Source organism: Corvus kubaryi, unplaced genomic scaffold, assembly GCF_017639235.1.
Source record: "Corvus kubaryi isolate FWS band 111438036 unplaced genomic scaffold, C.kubaryi_AGA036_p1.0 132, whole genome shotgun sequence".
In the NCBI taxonomy this organism is placed as follows: domain Eukaryota; kingdom Metazoa; phylum Chordata; class Aves; order Passeriformes; family Corvidae; genus Corvus; species Corvus kubaryi.
In genome coordinates, this window is record NW_024580666.1 from 2,137,700 (window position 1) to 2,155,941 (window position 18,242).

Here is an 18,242-nt window from a genome sequence, read left to right on the forward strand (position 1 = left end):
AAATGTGTAAGAAACAGAAAGCTCGTGTCTAAGCTCTACTTCAGAACAACAGAAGAATTCACAAAACGAGATGAAAATGTATCTATGGCTTTACTGAACTCTCTTCTGTATACAACATGTCCATTCTATCAGATAAGGCAATAGGGTCCAGGTTTTCTTTTCATATAAATATGTGCAAAATAATCTTTTGAAGTTTTTTAAAAATAAATTAGTGTTCTGTTCTCTTCTTGTTGTCCTTCCTTATCTTTTTGCTCCTTCCGGCTTGTCTAGATGATTCTTCCTGAAATGAAAAGCATTTCAAAATTTAAAAAATATTCTTGTAAACCACAAGTATTCTCCCAAGGTCACCCATGAGAATTATTTTTAATATGAATAGTATTCATAAGTCATTGGGATTTAGGAAAATTTTGACTTGTATAATGTTTATCCATTCACACAGGTTGTATTACTTTTCTTCTGCCTTCATCTAAAGGTGGAAACTGACAGAAGTTCACGTGCAAATGCCTTCATTCTAAGGGCAGAACATACCGTTGATGGTACATAGTTGTATTCCACAAGGACGTTTCTTGCACAGTTGTTTATATGTTTGAAACGATCCGGTCCCAAGAGAATACCTCCATACCAGCGCGACACCACAACCAACACGCTGTGGACATTCAAAATCTGTGAATAAAAGAAAGCAATAAAAGCTGTTATCTTTTAATTGAACCTGGTTTACTGCTGACACCAATTTCAAACGTAAAAAAGGTCTACTATCTTGTATTCAAAAAAATTACTGAGTTACATTTCTTATTCTTTGGTATGATCAATTATTACTCTGTCATGAAGCTGATTGTCTATTTACATTTTTGGAAGTGTTGGTGGATAAGGCTAGGCCAGGCCACAGGCATTGTACATATGGATAAATAAAATGCCATAAGCTAGTACTGTTAACATGTGCATGTCAACAACCATTAATCATCTCTGTTAAGGAGAACAAAACAGGTGTCTGACTAATTTGAACAATACTATTAGGAGAGTCAATCATTGTTTGTGAAAACAGAAATATTCTTAGAATTTTAAAATGAGAAGGACTGGGGGCATGTTCTATGACAGGCATTTTCTACTCTACATTTATGTATTTGCCATAAAATCTGTATGTAACAACTGCTGACAGTAAACAGGATGGTACTAATCTAAAATATAGTTTCTTGTAACTAGAAAGTGCTATCTTGAAATGCTGGACTTATCTGAAAAAAGATTAATTTCTATTGCAAAAAAAAACCCCAAAAAAACCTGGTAAGTTCAGCTACAATAAATGTTTTAAATCACCTTATTTTCATAACCATATGTCATAAGAGCTCAAAACAAAAAAACTGCAAGATCTATGAACATCTAGAAATCAGCCTATAAACTATTACAATCTTTTCCTATGGCTGAAAAGTGAACTTTTCTGATCTCTATCACACATTCACATTTGAAAGAGGATTGTTATGTCACTTTCTAAACAGGATTTTTATGGAATAATAAGTGCCTAGACAAGTTTCAAAAGCACATATTAACATGCTGAAGAAAAGCTCAGAACAAACTGAAGTACAGTAACTGCCAAATTGTTTCTTTGCATTATTTTCAGAGCAATAATGTTTTCACACTTAGCATATATACTAGCATATATTGCATAACCTAAGCTTGTTTATTTATTCAACCTTCCCAAGTCTGGTTTGAGTTATTTAGGAAGTTTGAAAAAGTTCAAAATTAAAAATGTCAGAATGTTTCCATCAATTATATTTTTTTCAGAAAAACATAAAAGGAAGCTTGGTGGGTGGAGGAGAGCCTCCAGGAATAAGAGTGCAACATACTAAGCAAAAGAACATTCAAGCAAGAAATGGACAGGAAAATAAAGTTCCTGTTGTAAAGAGGACATCAATATAAAATAAAAAGAAATATATTGTCTGCTTACACAGCTAAGTGACCTGAGGCACAGCATTAAGATGTACCCAGCTGTCCCCTGTAGCTGTGCTATTTTAATTCCGGTTTTACGAGGGCTTGCAGCTCGAACCAAAATTTATCCATCTCAACTCACATTTAGTAGCCAAGTATTATTTCAACCCTTGAAGACTAAAATATATGCGAGTATGAGGGCTAAGGACCCAGAACAGGAAATAGCACAACAAAACAGACTAAATGATCAAAACAACTCTTTCACTCCTTTTGTATTTGAAGTTCTACTCTGCAAGTTCATATATCGGTGTCTTTTTATTACGCCTACTCAAGGAAACCACGTGAAGGTTGTGCACAGGTCAGCTGTTATTTTCTGACAGTCAGCCCTCCCAGTCTTCATTTTCTGTGTACCTTACACCACACAGGAAGCACAGGAATTAAAGCTTAGTTCTCTTTTAACCCATTCAAACTATCCTTGCCACCTATGAAACATTACTCATTTCTGTGCTCCGAGACTTGTAAGTGCTACAGTCTGTGTTTCTCCTTTCACCTTGAGAAAGCAATCACCTGGCTGGCTATTAGCAGAACAAAAGTTTAAAAAATCTTCTACAAGCTTATTTACATTGTAGTGATTTTTAAAATCAATTTCAATTCAAGATTTCCAGAAGTCAAAGATTAATTTCTACAACCTGCATAAGATGGAGAAGACGGCCACCTGCTGCTGTCTCTCCATCATCTTCACAATCCTGTAGGAATGTCTGCTTATCTTCACAGTATATTCTATACAAGAAAAAAAAAACATAAAATGGATTTTAAAATGTCAATCAACTAACATTTCTACATGATTAATAAAGTCTCAGATCTTTCATACACATGTGTATCAGTTCTAATTCTCTACCACAGACATTTACATGAAAACAGGATGAGGCATAGGGTAAACCACAAATGTTTATCTGTACAGTAGGATAAGTTTTGAGAAGCTTTTACACAGACTTTAGCCACTTCAGGTAAACTCCAGTTTAAAGTCCCTAAACAGAAAAATACCCAGGCTTTTAGCCTAATTATTACATCTAGCTGAAACCAACTCCATCAGATACAGATTCAAATTATGGTATAAACCTAGAAGCTGGAAGAACTTGGACAAAAACATTATGAATAATTAATTAGGTCTGTATTTCAGCAGCAACATGAAACTATTACTGAAATTTGCCTTTGGATTCTCCATGTCATCTCCCTCCTCAGGAGGCACTGCAGTAAACTTTTGGGTGTATTGTTTCATACAAAGGTCAGCTGCTCAGGTCTAATCTTCCAGAAGTAATACTTAGAGGTCTACTGAGCAATAAGTTGGTTTGTTACCAACTTATTTCCTAAGTTCTGAACTTAGTTACAGGTGACACAATGAGAAAGAGGCTTCTACTATTATATGACAAAGAGGAAGCAGTAAGTATGTGCTTGTTCCTTTTTATTTTTTCCAAGTGGATTTGGATAATAAGAGTGAAAGAAGCCAGATCATCATCTGTAAGAACAGAAATGCCCTCTTTACCGAAACTTCTAACTTAGGTAGAAGCTTTTACTTTTTGGTAAAATAAGCTTTCACTTGCTCTCATTTCATGTTTCATTAGGATCACACCAGGATGGGCACGAATGGATCAGCACCTGTACGTGCTTTTTCAGATGACTGGTTCCTTCAGTAATCAAAGGGCTCCCTTCTACTGCCACATTCCTCAGAAAACCTACACTGGCATCTGGACTGCGACCAATTCATTTCACATAAGCTATGTTCACAAAAGTTGCCAGAAGCAGATGACTGCCAAACTCAATTTTACCTGGTTCTCATAATCCCTGAAGTTTCTTGTATTTCAGCTGAAACTTCGTATGCCAGATGTCTGCATCAGGCTTTCTGATTCGACTCTTATTTCAATTGAACATTTTCAGCTATTTCTAAATATAAGGTTGGGGGGGGGAAAAAGAAGTTACTTCACCCAAGTGAAAACACATTTAGTTCAGGATGATGTAACATTTCCATGCTCAGACATACTACACAAAGTATACCAACACATGTTCAAATCCACTTTTTTTTTCTATTCCTAATGCTGCTTCACATTCTTCTTTCCTACTGTATTGACCTCAAATTCAAAATAACACCTGCAACATTTACCATACAAACAAGAAACCTACTCTCTAAAGCAAGGAATTTCTTTTAACAGCAAGGAAATTTAGTAGGAAGGAATTTCTTTATTATGTCCTGCACTCATCCGTCAAAGAACACTAAAAAAAAAAAAAAATCACTGTTTGTATCTCACCTGTATGCATATATGTTGTGGGTAGCACTTGCAATTTTCTTGTTCTCATATAATTTTTCAAGAACTCTTTTTACCTACAGAAAACAACAGAAAAAACCCTCCTTTTGTAACAGTGATTTCATACATCCCTCTCAATACCACTGCTAAAAAACCATTTCCCTAGCACTACCATGAAACAATATCATGCTTTGACATAAAATGTTCAGTATGATAACTCAAAAACCAGCTTCTCAGTACTCTCATACTTGCTTTAAACAATTTTTCTGGGATACTGAAAACAGCCTGTCCTTTGAATTTCTACATTGTGTACATTCATACTATTGCTCAAGATGTAGAAGGGTCAAATTGCTTTATTAAACAAGGGACAGATCTGGAAAATATTTTTAGTCAGTATTAAGTATCAATTGCACCTGCCTACTCTTCTAATAATAAGTTAAGCTGGAATAGAACACAACTTGACATACATATTCCCACTACACACTGCTTTTAGTTATTTCACAAAAACATTATGTTTAGAAAGCCCTACTACATTTCAAGCTTTTCCTTTTCCCTCAAACATGCTTTTTTTCACAGCTTCCACTTCACAGAAAGCACAGTAAAACCAGAAAATGTCCTATTAGCGGTCTGAAAGTGTCAGTACTTCCCAGAAAACAGATATTCCCATGTCTATCTCTTTGCTCTTAAGAAGTACCAAATTCAAAACATTTATCAGTATCAGTTCATCATATGTTTCTAAGTAAACATGCTAGCAATTGTTCAACCCGTTCCAAGGGTCTAGCAAAAAAAAGAGCTTTTGATTAAGACATCATTATTGTACATAATATAAAGCATTACTGAAATTGCAGAAGTCTGGGAAAACATGCCTGGCAAGTAAATTACCTTCCCTGCAAAAACCAATGTCTCAGAGGAGTAATCAATAGATATATTAAATATCTGCCCTAGCTGTACTGTGCTATTTTCAATTCTTCTTGAAGAAATTCAACCGACAAGAATCACCTCAAATAAAAGATACCTCAATGAAAAAAATCCTATTATTAATGGAGAATATTGCTTCAGACATCTGTCTTCTCCTTACTTTGAATGCTGAAGGAAGACAACTTGTATTTCTTAATACACTTTCATATACATGGACAGTAAGTTGAAACAGTAAGTTTCAATACATGGACTTAAAGCACAAGTCATATGAAACGATCATCACCTTTGACACTACTTATTTGCCAGCTACCAGATTCCTAAAAACATACTTTCAAGATTCATTTTTGTGCTACAGCTGTACCTTCTTTAAGTGATTCTTTAATATATATAAATGACCTCTGCTGCTTTAGAAAGGGAAGAAATGCGAATCATTGGCTTAACGTATCTTTTTCATTTCAAAATGCTTTTATCATGATTTGTGAGCAAGATTGTTCCTACATACACAAAAACCCGAACAAATGTACAGTCTATGTGAACTTGAAAGGTCCAAGTGCTCCAGAAGGGATGCTAGGATTCAGAGACCAATTCTTATGTCCATACTAAGCAAACTACTGAGGGGGAAGAAAAAAACAAAACAAAAAAACCACCAACAGCTTCAAACGTTACAGCTTTTTTACACAGAAATCAGCCTAAAAACCCTGTCAATATGTCAATGTTTTTTCATAGTTACTGAGCATGTAGTAGACCTAGCTTACCTGGAACTTCAAGAAGCACTTGAAAAAATCCCTTATCAAAAATTCTTAAAACAAAACCTAAAATTGCACAAAAAGAAAGAGAAAAATCCTCTCAAGGTTTAACTCTTGAGTTAATGAGAAAAAAGAACAGTAGTTTCCCCACTAAACAGGGATGACCAAAGGAGGCTGATGGTAACAGATGGAAAGTGATGTACAAAAGAAGCTCCAAACCCCTCTCGATTAGGTCATGATAAAGATTTACTTATGCACGATCCAAGTGTGTTTTTCAACAGAATTCCTTTCTGAAGGAGGGAAAACATTTATAAACCCATTTTAATTCCTTTTCCAGCTAACACATGATAGACTCAGAAACTTCCAAATATGTTATGATAAACCTGCCAACATCCTGAAGTCAAATAACAGTGTTCTTATTCTCTTTCATCTAATGCACACAGTGGTGAAGAATAGCAGGAAGCATTGCAGAGCTGTTATCTAGAATTATTCAGCTGACAGTGAAAGCAAGACACCAGTAACTACTCGGAAAATATTAGCACAGAAAGATGCACAGAATAGACAGACCAACATATTTGGCAAATTCCAAGTATTTCAGTAAAGGCAAAAGGAGAAGAACTGATCTCTACTAACTTGTCTGGTTGTCACCACTGGAGCCAGATGTGCTTGGAAAGTGCTCCTTCGATCTGTGATTGGGTTTCCATGGTGTATGGGTGGCAGTTCTTCATCTGTGGGTCACAAACAAGAGAGTGTTTCTTTTCTTTTAAGAGTACAGAAACAATGCAAGTGGCTATAAAAGTAAAGAATGCCTCAACTTTAAAAAAAAGGACTTGTTAAAGTGAAGTACAGAAAATAACAGACAAACCCACCAAAAGCATGTTACGTTTTTTAATCACTGTTATTAAACTTTATTATAATTCTATTGTCACTAGATTTACTCTAAAGCTGAGTAGAAAAGCAGAATCTTCAGGCCTCTTTTAAATTATTTCAACAGAATTAACAAGAGCATATTTTTTACCTTCCTGACTTTCAGATGTCATGTAATTTAACATTTTACTTTGATCTTCCTGAACGGGCTGATAGTCTAAGAGAAAATCATCTCCATCATCTTCATCAACTTCTTCAGTGGTTTTCTTAATATCTGGTTCTATTAAGATACAAGTAGTAGAATTTATTACACATTTTTTGCAAGACAAGCAAAACAAAATTTCAAACACTTTTTCTCAAAAGTCTCTGGCTTTTCAGTTAAAAACAGTTTGACATTAAGAATTTTTAAATGGAGAATAGTAACATTAATTACAACAAAACCCAAAGTACTCAGCCCAGTATTAACTTAAAACTTCCTGAGAATTAAAAATAAAATACTCATACTATGGGATCCTTCCATAAGATCTTCTGTTTCAATACTAACAGTATTTCTAAGAAAAAAAAAGAACAATCATGTTTACTATTTCCATTAAACAGTCAAGATGCTACCTTTTATCTGAATTTAGCAATCAAATTAAGCTGCTGCTTCACAAAAACTACAGTCATTTAATGGTCATCTAGGGAAAAACGTAGAACTGCTGCTCAATGCTACTTCATGAGGTTATAAAATCATTAGATTTGAAACATCCCTCTCAACATGCTTCAAGTATTCTGGGATTCCCAAAATCCTGTTTTCCTTCATGCATAGAACATCCAAAAAGTAATAGTCAATAACAAAGGAGGAAATATACACGATTCTGACATCTGGATTTAGAGCCAAATTAATATACCACAGTTTGATTCCTATTTAGAGGGCCTATGATGTGCTTATATGTATTTTCCACAAAAAACAGAGGGGTGATAAAGCATGTTCAAAAACGGAAGCCATAAGGTTGTGGTCAAAATACCCAAACTTCCAATACTGTCAGTAAAATTTTCACTTCTCAGTGTCCACTCCTTTAGTCACAGTAGTGAAAAACGACTTCTCCAGTGTCTGTGATGTAGCAACAAAATGCACAGTTTATGGAAAGACTAAGACTGGACCTTACCTTAGAACAACACTGAAAATGAGTTTTTTTCTCTTCAGACTTTTATTTCTCACAGGACTAAGATAAAACCCGACAGAGAAAAGTAGTTCTGTTTCCTTTTGCCATATGTGCATGCATGCATGTCACTGACACATTTCACAGCAATTTAGCATGTTAATGTACAAACCACCCCCCCACCATTTTTTGAAAGAACAACTGTGAATTTACACAAACTCTGTAAGAGTAACAGCAGAAGAATCACTGCAGCTCTACTGATGATGTACTTCTCATCCCAATACAGTAGAATGAATGGAAGGATGAAAAAGTAAAATGATGGAATACTTGGTCATTTGTCTGCATATTCCACTGAAGTTTATCTTCTCTTGAATCCCAATCCTCCAACAGGGCACTCAACACCAGAAGTTAATTACTGGTATGAATTATTCATTTGCAGAATAATGCATAATGCACCTGTGGGCAGCACTGTCCTTTCATACAAGTAACTGCATTCCTGAGAAAACTGAGGACTTTGTTCACAGGCCACCTACACCTTCTTTTCCCTACTGCTTTTTTAAAAGGGACACTACCACTGTAAAACAGTAAGCCATGATACTGGAGACTGTTTCCTGATATTTAGATCCAATTCAAAAGTGGGCATAAGCTAACTTGTATGAAATCTTACTTTGCAGTGGAACAAGAAGGAAAATGAAAACCCCAAGTATTTGCTGAAGTACCTGGATCTGAAGACTGTGCCTTTTGTATGAGAACTTCTCGTATCTTCTCCACCCATAAATACAATATACTTTCACCAAGGTTCTGTCTGGAAGTAAAAACTCATGGTAAATGAAGAATCACTTCTACAGATTTCACTTGGAAAGTACATCAAATAACATACAGATTTCAGACACACAGAAATATAACATAAGCTAGAGAGATAAAGAGCTTAGGCAGGCTTGTGTAGAGTTCTGTCTCAGTAGCTCACTGGGTGAAACACGTATTGGTGGACTATGATGGCAGGTCAGTGGAGCACTGGAATGAAACACTACAGTTTGGGTAACAGGCAGTGCTATAGCACAGGGAGATAAAGATTTAGGTCTAGTAGGCGTCCCTCAGGGGGCACAGGTGTGTATTAGGGTACTGGGGGAGGATGGGATGAGCACGTTTTATATATGCATGTTAGGAGTTAAGGAATGCTTCCTTTTTGTGCAGCAGGACCCAAACAACTCAAAACACGTTTCAAATGGTTGTAACGGTTATAAACTGTGCCTGTTCGTCTAAGAAACAAAACTAAAGATTTAGGGCTGTAGATATCTCATGGTTTCTCATTAATTTTATTCTTACTGCCACCATCTGGGCACCAGGTAAGTAACAAAATTACATCTGTAAACTTTGCTTAACGTATACAGCACGGCTGTGGAAACAATCAAATTCAAATAAACATACATATTTTAAGAAAAATATTCAAGCAAAAATAAGGATTTCATGAACTTGTAGCTCTGACTGCAAAATCCAGACAGACTCCAGAACAAATCAACACCATGATTTCACACTGCTTATTGTATCGAAGCACTGCTTTAATACCTGAAGACTTTTTTTTAGTGATGGAATGAAAAAGATTATAAAAGGAATAAAATTTCCCTGCTTTATGAAAGTAAATAGCAATTTGTCCAGCCATCACCCAATTACGGTTTCTGAAGAGTTGTAAATTACACTTCGTGTCTCCCAAAACAGACTTGTGATCTGTAGTGATCCATTTTTTCCATAGCAATTGACAGTATAGTTCACATTGGTTTAGACTGCAGACCTTCACAACTTAGATCCCTAGGGACTAGAAACCTGGTCAAATACAATGTGAACGATGCAGAGTATCTCTGTTCATCTGACAACCATGCAGACATTGAATAGATAAAAGGCTTTCACAAATACTGTGCACATCAGTGACTACTCCAGGTTTTTCAACAATCTAAAATGACATATAAGGCCCAAATACATTCACTTCCTGAGGAACTAACAAAGTGAGAGCAGACCAGCGAGGGCTCTGAACAGCAGCTGATACAGACAGAAGGGAGCTGCAAGGGACTGAACTAGTACAATTCAACAGCCTACGGGACTGCAGAGGGGAGAACAAAAAAAGAACCATGCTCAGAGCCCTCACATGCCAACGTGTGCTGGATGCTCAGGTCTTTAAACAACCCCCTACAGCAGCTCTACCTGTGGTAGAGACTCCATCAGATCCTTTGGATCTGGACAGCATTAAGGACAACCTCTGTCCTTTTTGCTCCACTGAACAATTGTAGTGAATGTGATCACACAGAACTTTTCACTTAAAATCCTTGTGCATTTTTAACACTTCAAATTAAATTTTTCTTGTTTAAATGAGCTGTTGCTTAATTAGCTAAGAAACCCAGTTAATCAAAGTAAAAAACCCTTATGCAAGCTAAGTGCTCTCTTCCTTATGGCGTTAAAAAAACATCTCTTATGCAAGATGCTCAGATTTCAGTATCTAGGGCAAGACTGTACTTTTTTTTTTTCCCCCCATTTATTTTATATTATCTTTGGGATCTGAAAGAAATAAATAAACCATATAAAATTACTATATTTTCTATCCCACTTTCACAGCGATTCAAAATCATGTAATTTGAGTATTTCTAAATGCTGTTATGCTTTCATTATGCCTTGTTGTTAGCTGCACACTGTGATAATAAACAGTCCACGATGCTCCAGATTCCAGTTAATAGATTCTGCATGTGTTTATTTTAAAACCTACTTATCCCTTAGCTTTTAAGAAAAACTGGTATGCCACTTACGCTCATAGACACAACAAAATGTTTTCACATCCTGTGTTTCAACATTCAAGTGCAGAATAGACAGAAACTGAAAATACATTGTCTCCTTTTACTTTATTCCACAGTCTTGGACTTACACATATATTTCTTCCAAGCTATTTGCTAGTTCTGTATAATCCTGTCCTCGAAGCCAAGGGGCGCTAGAATGAAAAGAAATGCAATGAAAATTGTGCTATATGCTGCTTCCAACATTCCCAAGTAAATGTGGTGAACACCTTGAAAATATAACTTTGCCAACCATAAAGATTCTAGTTGTAAACATCTTGGAAAAAGCAAGATAAAGAATAGAATATCCTTGCTGGAAACATCCCCCATTCCCAGTGTACTTTAATTCAAGGAGCATTTTAACTAAACTTCCACTTACAGATAAACAATTAACAGTGTCAATTCAGAAAACACAAACGTTTGCAGAAAACTTCACCTACTTTAGTTGATAAATAGGTGGCTCTGCAGTTGGATATCCTGGAGGCAAAATCACCTGAAAGAAATTCAGGGTATGTATTCATTGGACTACCCTCAGCTTGCTAAGCTTTACTGAAGGACTCTGATGTCAAGCACTAGGACTACAATTCATGTTACAAATGAAGAAAACACTTGGGTATGTTGTCACAGAATAACAACAACCGAATATTTGCATTTTAAATTCCAATAATGGTAATGCATACAAAAATGTTTCATGGGGCAATTTATACAGATGCAAAATAAAGTACAGAAAAAAATTGAAAAAAGCTGCACACATGATTACTGGACTTAAGTAAGTGGCACTGGACTTCCCTAAGTAGACATTTCAATGTTTCTTATGCTAAGTAAATTATTGCTTCCAGTTCTGAAAACATAAAGTAAGGAGTTGGATCAATTAAGTTAATCCAAACTTCGTTTTGTCTCAACACTTTCCAGAAAGCAAATCTAGAAGCAAATGCAGCAGAGTCACTGAGGCACAAAGTCGATGTAAAAAATATTTCAGAAATCAGTCTTTGGTGAAATACACTGACGTGCTTTGCTCAGGTGTGGAATTAGGATACGCAACCACTGAATATATCACAAGCACACCAATGTTTTACAGGAACAATCACTGAAAAGTCTTATCACAGACTCCAATCCACAAGCTTCCTAATGCATGTGAGTTGATAATAAACCATATTTAAAGCGTTTCACCTGCATCAGTCCAACTGCAAAACTTAGTTAAACTTCTTCCCACCACTATACCTGCAAACAGAGGGTCCATTTTGGTTGATCCAGACAGTCACTAATCTTAATGCAATAGATTTTTTCATCTTCATCAACAACACACCAATCATCACCATAGATTGATGAAAGGGCTTCAATTTCATCAATCTAAGAAAAAAACAAAAAAAAGCAAAAGTAAATAACCCCCCCCCCCCCATAAAGCCCACACAACTTTGTGTGCCAATCATCTTTTCATCTTTTTAAAGTCTTGCTCTTCTACAAGTTATCAACAGATGTGACCAGATTCACTGCACTGGAAGGCCATAAGTACTAGGGATCCAGTCCTGACTCACAGGACTTAAGGTGCACCAGGGGAGGTTTAGGCTGGAGATTAGGAAGAGTTTCTTCACAGAAGGGGTGATTAGATAGTGGAATGGACTGCCCAGGGGGGTGGTGGAGTGCCCAGAGGCGTTTAAGGAAAGACTGGACGCTGCACTTAGTGCCGTGGTCTAGTTGACTTGGTGGGGTGTTCGGCCACAGGGTGGATTCGATGATCTCAGAGATATTTTCCAACAAAATTGACTCTGTGATTTTGTAAGTAGCCTTCGCTCAGTTCTCACACACAGACGTTTTTGAATGTCTGAGGACAATCCTGTCATTCTCAGCAGTGACCAGGTGAGCAACATGACAGGGAGCAGATGCCAACACGTTCCCTGCAGCTCCCAATCGGTGCTGCTCCTGGCTAGGTGGGATCCCCGCAGGAGAAAGACCCCGAGGGTTTGGCACTAAGCTCTTCCTGAGGAAGAGCGGATATTCAGCAAATTCTATAAAGAAAAACCGGAGAAGTGCCTTCCACCTAGAAGTGAAACACCTGAATTGGCTCGGCGGTGCAGAGCCACAGCGGGCACGGAGCCGCTCAGGGGCCGGGGTTCACCAGGAGCTCCCTGAAGTCACCGATTTCCCCGCAGCCCCCTCGCCCCCTCCGCCGCTCACCTGCTGCTGGGCCCTTTCCGTGTCACTCGCCGCCATCGGGACCCGAGGGATAGAGGAGGAAGGGAAGGAGAAGGAGATGGAGAAGGAGGGAAAAGCCCAGGGAGCAGCCCGGCGCCGGGCCGTGTGCGCAGCCGTGGGGTGACGCTGAGGGCCCTTCCTTCCGCTGCAGGGACGGGGGGAGCGGGCGGGGTAGTCGTGTCTCGGGTTGCTACACAACCTTCATTATATCCCTCCTGAATAGTTTTCCCTTATTTCTTACATCCGATTTTTAAATTGAAGTGTGTAAGCAGTTCTGTTTCAGTGAGGATTTTAGTGATGCAGCCGTTTTCACCTTGCATTTATGGCACTCGGAATGAACGATTGACATAACTACACAATTCCCTTTAAAAATTATTTAAAAGAGTAACAGGTGTTCCAAGCAGTTTTCATTACATTAATTACATTTCATGTCATTTCTCGAAATCCATTTATTTCATTTAACTTGGGCAAGTTTGTGGCATCTCTTTTAGAGACGGCACTGATCAGTAAAGATCTCATTGCACGCAAAGCATGGGTTCACCGTTTTTGCAGGTTTTGTAGTTTATGTTTTCTTCCAGTGTGATTTTATACTAACACAGTTGGGAAGAATTCAAGGTAAACTTCGTTTTGCCCTTCTCGAAAGCTTAGAGAATTTGCGCCCGTTCAGGAGAACAGGATTAGAGTTCAGAATGATTCTGACAATCGGGGCAGGCGTTCTAAAGACAAAACAAAAACCAAAACAAACGAACAACCCACAACAACAACAACATTAAAAACACCCAGGATGCAACTGAGTAGGGAGAAAACTAGCACTGTGATATCAACTACGTGTATCCTGGATGGAGAACTGGTTGCACAGTGGTTCTACAGAAATTATTTCAGAGTTAGTGAATAGAAGTCTTTGTTTTAAGTGTCACAGACAGAGTTGGTTTCATTATTTTTGAAATTATAATAAAAAGAATATACCCAGTCTTAGAACATTACAAAAATGCACATTTTATCAGACACAGTCACGTATTCCAGTTAATTTTAAAAGAGAGAGAGACATAGACAGAGTGAGTGTATTGTTTAAACAGCTGCCTTCTGACCAAGACATAACTGAAAGCTTTACTCCATAAGGACCTAGAAAAGATGGTGCTCCATCTGTTCATCCTAATACTAAACTGCCTTATAAATCTAAAGAGACAGCTATGACAGGACTTAAACTTCCTAACAGCAATCTCTGTATAGTGCTTGTGCTTTGTAAATTGCTAGTTTTGACTTAGCTGAACAAGTGAGTTACATTACTATACACATTTTTTGTTATTAAATAGCTCAAAAATGTTATTGCCATTTTTTATGACTTGTCTATAAGTCATAAAAGCATTGCTATGAAAGACTTCAGCAATCTACTATTGGGCCAGGAAGAAACTGCTCCAGATAAGGGGGCACAGAGAATAAATCACAAAAGCTGTATGGACTGTAGACCTAACAGATTTCAGAGGACTCGCTAATTTCCTTTCATTGTCATTTTTATTTGTGACAAGTCTTATTAAACAGAAATGGAGATAAATGTGGCTAATGAATCTCCAGCATGTTTATAGATACTAAATCAGTAACAGAGTAGCTGAACTGATATGGTGCACAGGAGTATTTACCAGATAATTAATGTCTTTTTCTGTCTGAAACATTCTATTAAAGCAGATATGAAATACACATCAAATGAAGGATATCAGTACAGTAGAGTTTACTAAACTATTTGGGATATTTTTTTAGTACATAACTGGACCTTACTGTTCCTTATAGTGAGGCATCTCCCAAAAGGATACACTTCCCAGCTATGCTTAAACTTTGATATTTAAAACGGTTACAAAGTCTAACCTTTGGTCCATCAGTTCAGTCTTTGTAAACCACAGATAGCAAAGAAAAACATTTAAAGCTCAAGTCAAATCAATTAAGCCAAGAAAACCCTGAGGTCAGGAAGCAGCCCAAATCACTACCTTGAACTCAAATTCTTTATTCTGTTTTGTCAGGGCAAGATAATACACTGGGTAATTACTCATTCCCTTCTGCAACTAGAATCTAATACTGGAGCACAAAAACTTAAGCAAGATATAAATAATATTCATTCAGGCAGGACTGAATCACAAATAAGTGAAAAACACAGAACTAAGAAATACAGAAGAATTAAGGTTTGAGTAAAATATCCATAGCCCTGCTTTATTTTGCATACAACAGTTCAAACAACATGATGCATTTTCAACGTCTTCTTTACAATAAAAGGAAGAGGAAGATTGAGAACAAATAAGGACAAGGTCATGTCGTGTCATGTCATGTCATGTCATGTCATGTCATGTACTACTGATTAATGCCCTCAGTTCTGTACTCTGGTTTTGGGCAGGATTTTCTTCTACTGAGACTCTTTCAGTAGTGTCTTAAGAATAGCTCAAGGAGAGCATTTTGCTATAGTTTCTCATCAACAAAATACTAAATTCTCTTTAATGCTCCAATTCTACTCTACATTCAAAAGAAATCTCATTCTATAATAGAGATCTTAATTGGGTCATCCAATAATGAGCATTTATCCATTTGAGGACAAAGTAATTCAGCTGATTTCAGTTCCACAATGATGCATTTAGCTAGACTGTGGTCTAAACTGACCACAATAAATTAGCTATAAGGTTCAACTCTCCATATACAGCTGATTTATTATTTTGGAACTAAAACCGAACCAAACTGATTCAGTGACAAGAACAAGAAAGTGCGTTAAACAAACCTGATTCTTGGTCTAAAACTACATGTCTGGTAAGACTGAGGAGAAGCACATGTACAAGGGGACTTAACACCTTGGTTGGAAATGTTTCTTCTCATATAGCCACAACCCTGTTTTTGTGCTGGCTATAGCAGGGTACAGTTGCCTTCTGCAGAGCTACAGAAATCCAAAAGCTTTTCTATGAAGTATAACTACTAGCAGACTTTAGGAGCCTCCTGAGAGAAGAGGACCAGCAGTGAATTCTCCCATTTTCTCCTGCCATACTTGCATTCAGATAAAAAATGGGCATGTTAAAAGGAACTCTTCTCTCTTACAGTATTTTTTTCCCTGCTAGAGGATACCTCAGAAACTACCTGAGCTTGCTTCAGTGCTGCTTTGATCAGCAAAAAGCATTTCTCAGCTCAGGAGGCAATCCAACTCACACCATCCACAAATTCACATTTTATGGTTATTTCCTGCAAAGTATGAAAGAAACTCAGCAGCAGACTCACATCTGCAAGAATTCCTATTGCAGGCAGTTCAGAACAACATGAACATTTACTTCTATCACTCACTGGCAGTTGCCCATGGTAATACAGAGAGATCCACAAATAAATAAAATCAGTATAGAAATAGGGCAAGGACCTGTGCTTTTCAGAGTTGAGGAGCAGTTTCCTCAAGAAGTGCACCAGGGCTGCATGAAAGCTGCTAAGGAGCAAATTTTCAGGACTGCTCATGAGCTAACAAACACACAGTCATTTAACACGTTACTGCGTGAAAACAAACATACAACCCATCATGTATCATTTATTACTTTCACTTCTCATTTTCCTGTGTGCACTCCCTTGCCCAGTCATATATCTCAAATTTGACCAGTATGCTGTAGTCTGAAGAGGAAGAACACAAAGTCTCAGCGCCATAAGGGCTGCCCCATCACAGAACCCGAAAGGATATAAAAAATACTATTCTGTGAAAATCCCAGACAGTTCAGTGAGTTCTGTGCAAGGCTGTTTGCCAGTGTGCTCAGCCCTAAGATGGGACACCTTTCATGCTTTCTGAATCACTAATTTCAGCAGGTTATCTGAAAAAGGAAAGACATGAAAAAAAGAAACAAACCAAGGGAAAGACACTTAGAACAAAACCTTGATATCAGCAACACTCTTTTTCTCATTTCCACACTTCAAAGTCCAAATGCACTGGCTCATTATTACTCTGGGATGTGCAAGGAGGCAAGACACGGGTGAAAAATAGACACTCTTTGAGGACAGTGGAAGCAGGGGGAGTGTAGTGATCCTGGCCAGGAGAGGACTGTACATCCAGGGGTTGGTGATTCACAGTACAGTTACTGGAGCAGGCCCAGGTGTGTGCTGTGCTGCACTGCCTTCAGGCCTGGATTGTGGTGCACAAAACCCTTGGAAGCAGGATTAACTCCACCAGCTCCTTGGCACAGAGTGCAGGCAATTACGCCACGTGCATGGCCTTGCCTTTATCTAGAAGCATAGCAAGGAGTGAACCTATCTCATGAACATCCTTTATGAATGGCTATTTTCTTGTAAGAAAACGAAAATACTGCAACCAAAGAGGAGCCTTTCTCCAGAGCTGGGATATGTACAGCCTGCCATGAGAGAAGTCCATCCAGGGTCAATCCAATGCTGCAGGAATGTGGACATCATGGCTTCTGATTTATTTGCTATCTCTGTTGGTCTTTACTCTGTCTTTTTAAAACATTAAATTTATTAGGTTATTTGTTTTCAGGCCTTTCTTACCCAGATTCAGAGAAAAACCCTGCATTGACTGGCCGAAGGGTGAAACTGAACTGTAAACTCTGTGTTGCATTGCAATGGGTTATAGAGTAGGCGGGCGGCAATATCTCTATTTCATTATAAAATTTGTAAGAAATACAAGGTGATAATATACATATTTTAATTTTGCATTCATGTATGCAAAATAAATACAAAACAGGAAAAGGTTTTATTGTGAGGTTGCTTAAAGCATTTATGGCATTGTGAAAGATGGCTCAAAGTCAGAAGCAAGAGGAAGAAATAAAGGTAAAGGTATGTGGGGATAACGCAGCTAGTGCTTTGAAGGTAAGGGCAGCAACTTGAAGTCCTGCTCCTAAGACAAGAAAGCCAATGTGATCCTTCCCTGAAGCCTCTCAGATGTTATATAATTTTTACTAAAGCATTGCTGGAAGCAGATCTCTTAAGATAAACCAATTAAAAGTAACAAAAGGCAGCAGAAGTCCAAACATGATACATTTGTGTTATCTCTGCAAGTATGGAAGTGTTCCTTTTCTTCTTTTTGGTATGTCATTCTTCGAATATTAAAATATATCTCACTACAGACAAGGCAGAAAAATGAAGCTTGCCTCATTATCTATGCCTTAAGAGTTTCACAAGAATTGCTCAGGTTTAAACTTGCTCACTTTTGGAACAGAAGTTTCATCCTAATCTTCTGTGGTGGTTTGTCATGGCACCTGTGGCTCCTGCCCTGCCTTTTCAGTGCTCCTTCTGCATATGACACAGACTTGGTCATGCCACAACACTGCAAAGCTTTCCTGCTCCCTTAATAAATTCTTGCAGGATTTCAAAGGCACTGTAGGAGTTTTC

At 37.6% G+C, this 18,242-nt stretch overlaps 1 protein-coding gene across 1 annotated transcript; it reads right to left on the minus strand.

Annotated features, from left to right (window-relative positions):
- Positions 1–67: 67 nt before the first annotated feature.
- IMPACT (impact RWD domain protein) lies at positions 68–13,079 on the minus strand. Its single transcript, XM_042029718.1, has 11 exons — positions 12,885–13,079; positions 11,931–12,059; positions 11,150–11,202; positions 10,802–10,864; positions 8,613–8,698; positions 6,903–7,031; positions 6,518–6,612; positions 4,224–4,297; positions 2,610–2,700; positions 529–663; positions 68–280 (listed from the first exon to the last, which is right to left on the minus strand). Exons 1-11 carry the CDS (start codon positions 12,918–12,920, stop codon positions 209–211), a joined length of 963 nt encoding a protein of 320 aa, XP_041885652.1. The 5' UTR covers positions 12,921–13,079; the 3' UTR covers positions 68–208.
- Between the last annotated feature and the right edge of the window lie 5,163 nt (positions 13,080–18,242).

Coding starts and splice junctions, on each gene's coding strand:
- IMPACT (XM_042029718.1), bottom strand. CDS start 12,920: ATGGCGGCGAGTGACACGGAAAGGGCCCAGCAGCAG. Junction 7,032..8,612: donor GGCACAGTCTTCAGATCCAG/GTACTTCAGCAA, acceptor GTATCTTAATAG/AACCAGATATTAAGAAAACC. Junction 664..2,609: donor GTCTTCTCCATCTTATGCAG/GTTGTAGAAATT, acceptor TTTTATTCACAG/ATTTTGAATGTCCACAGCGT.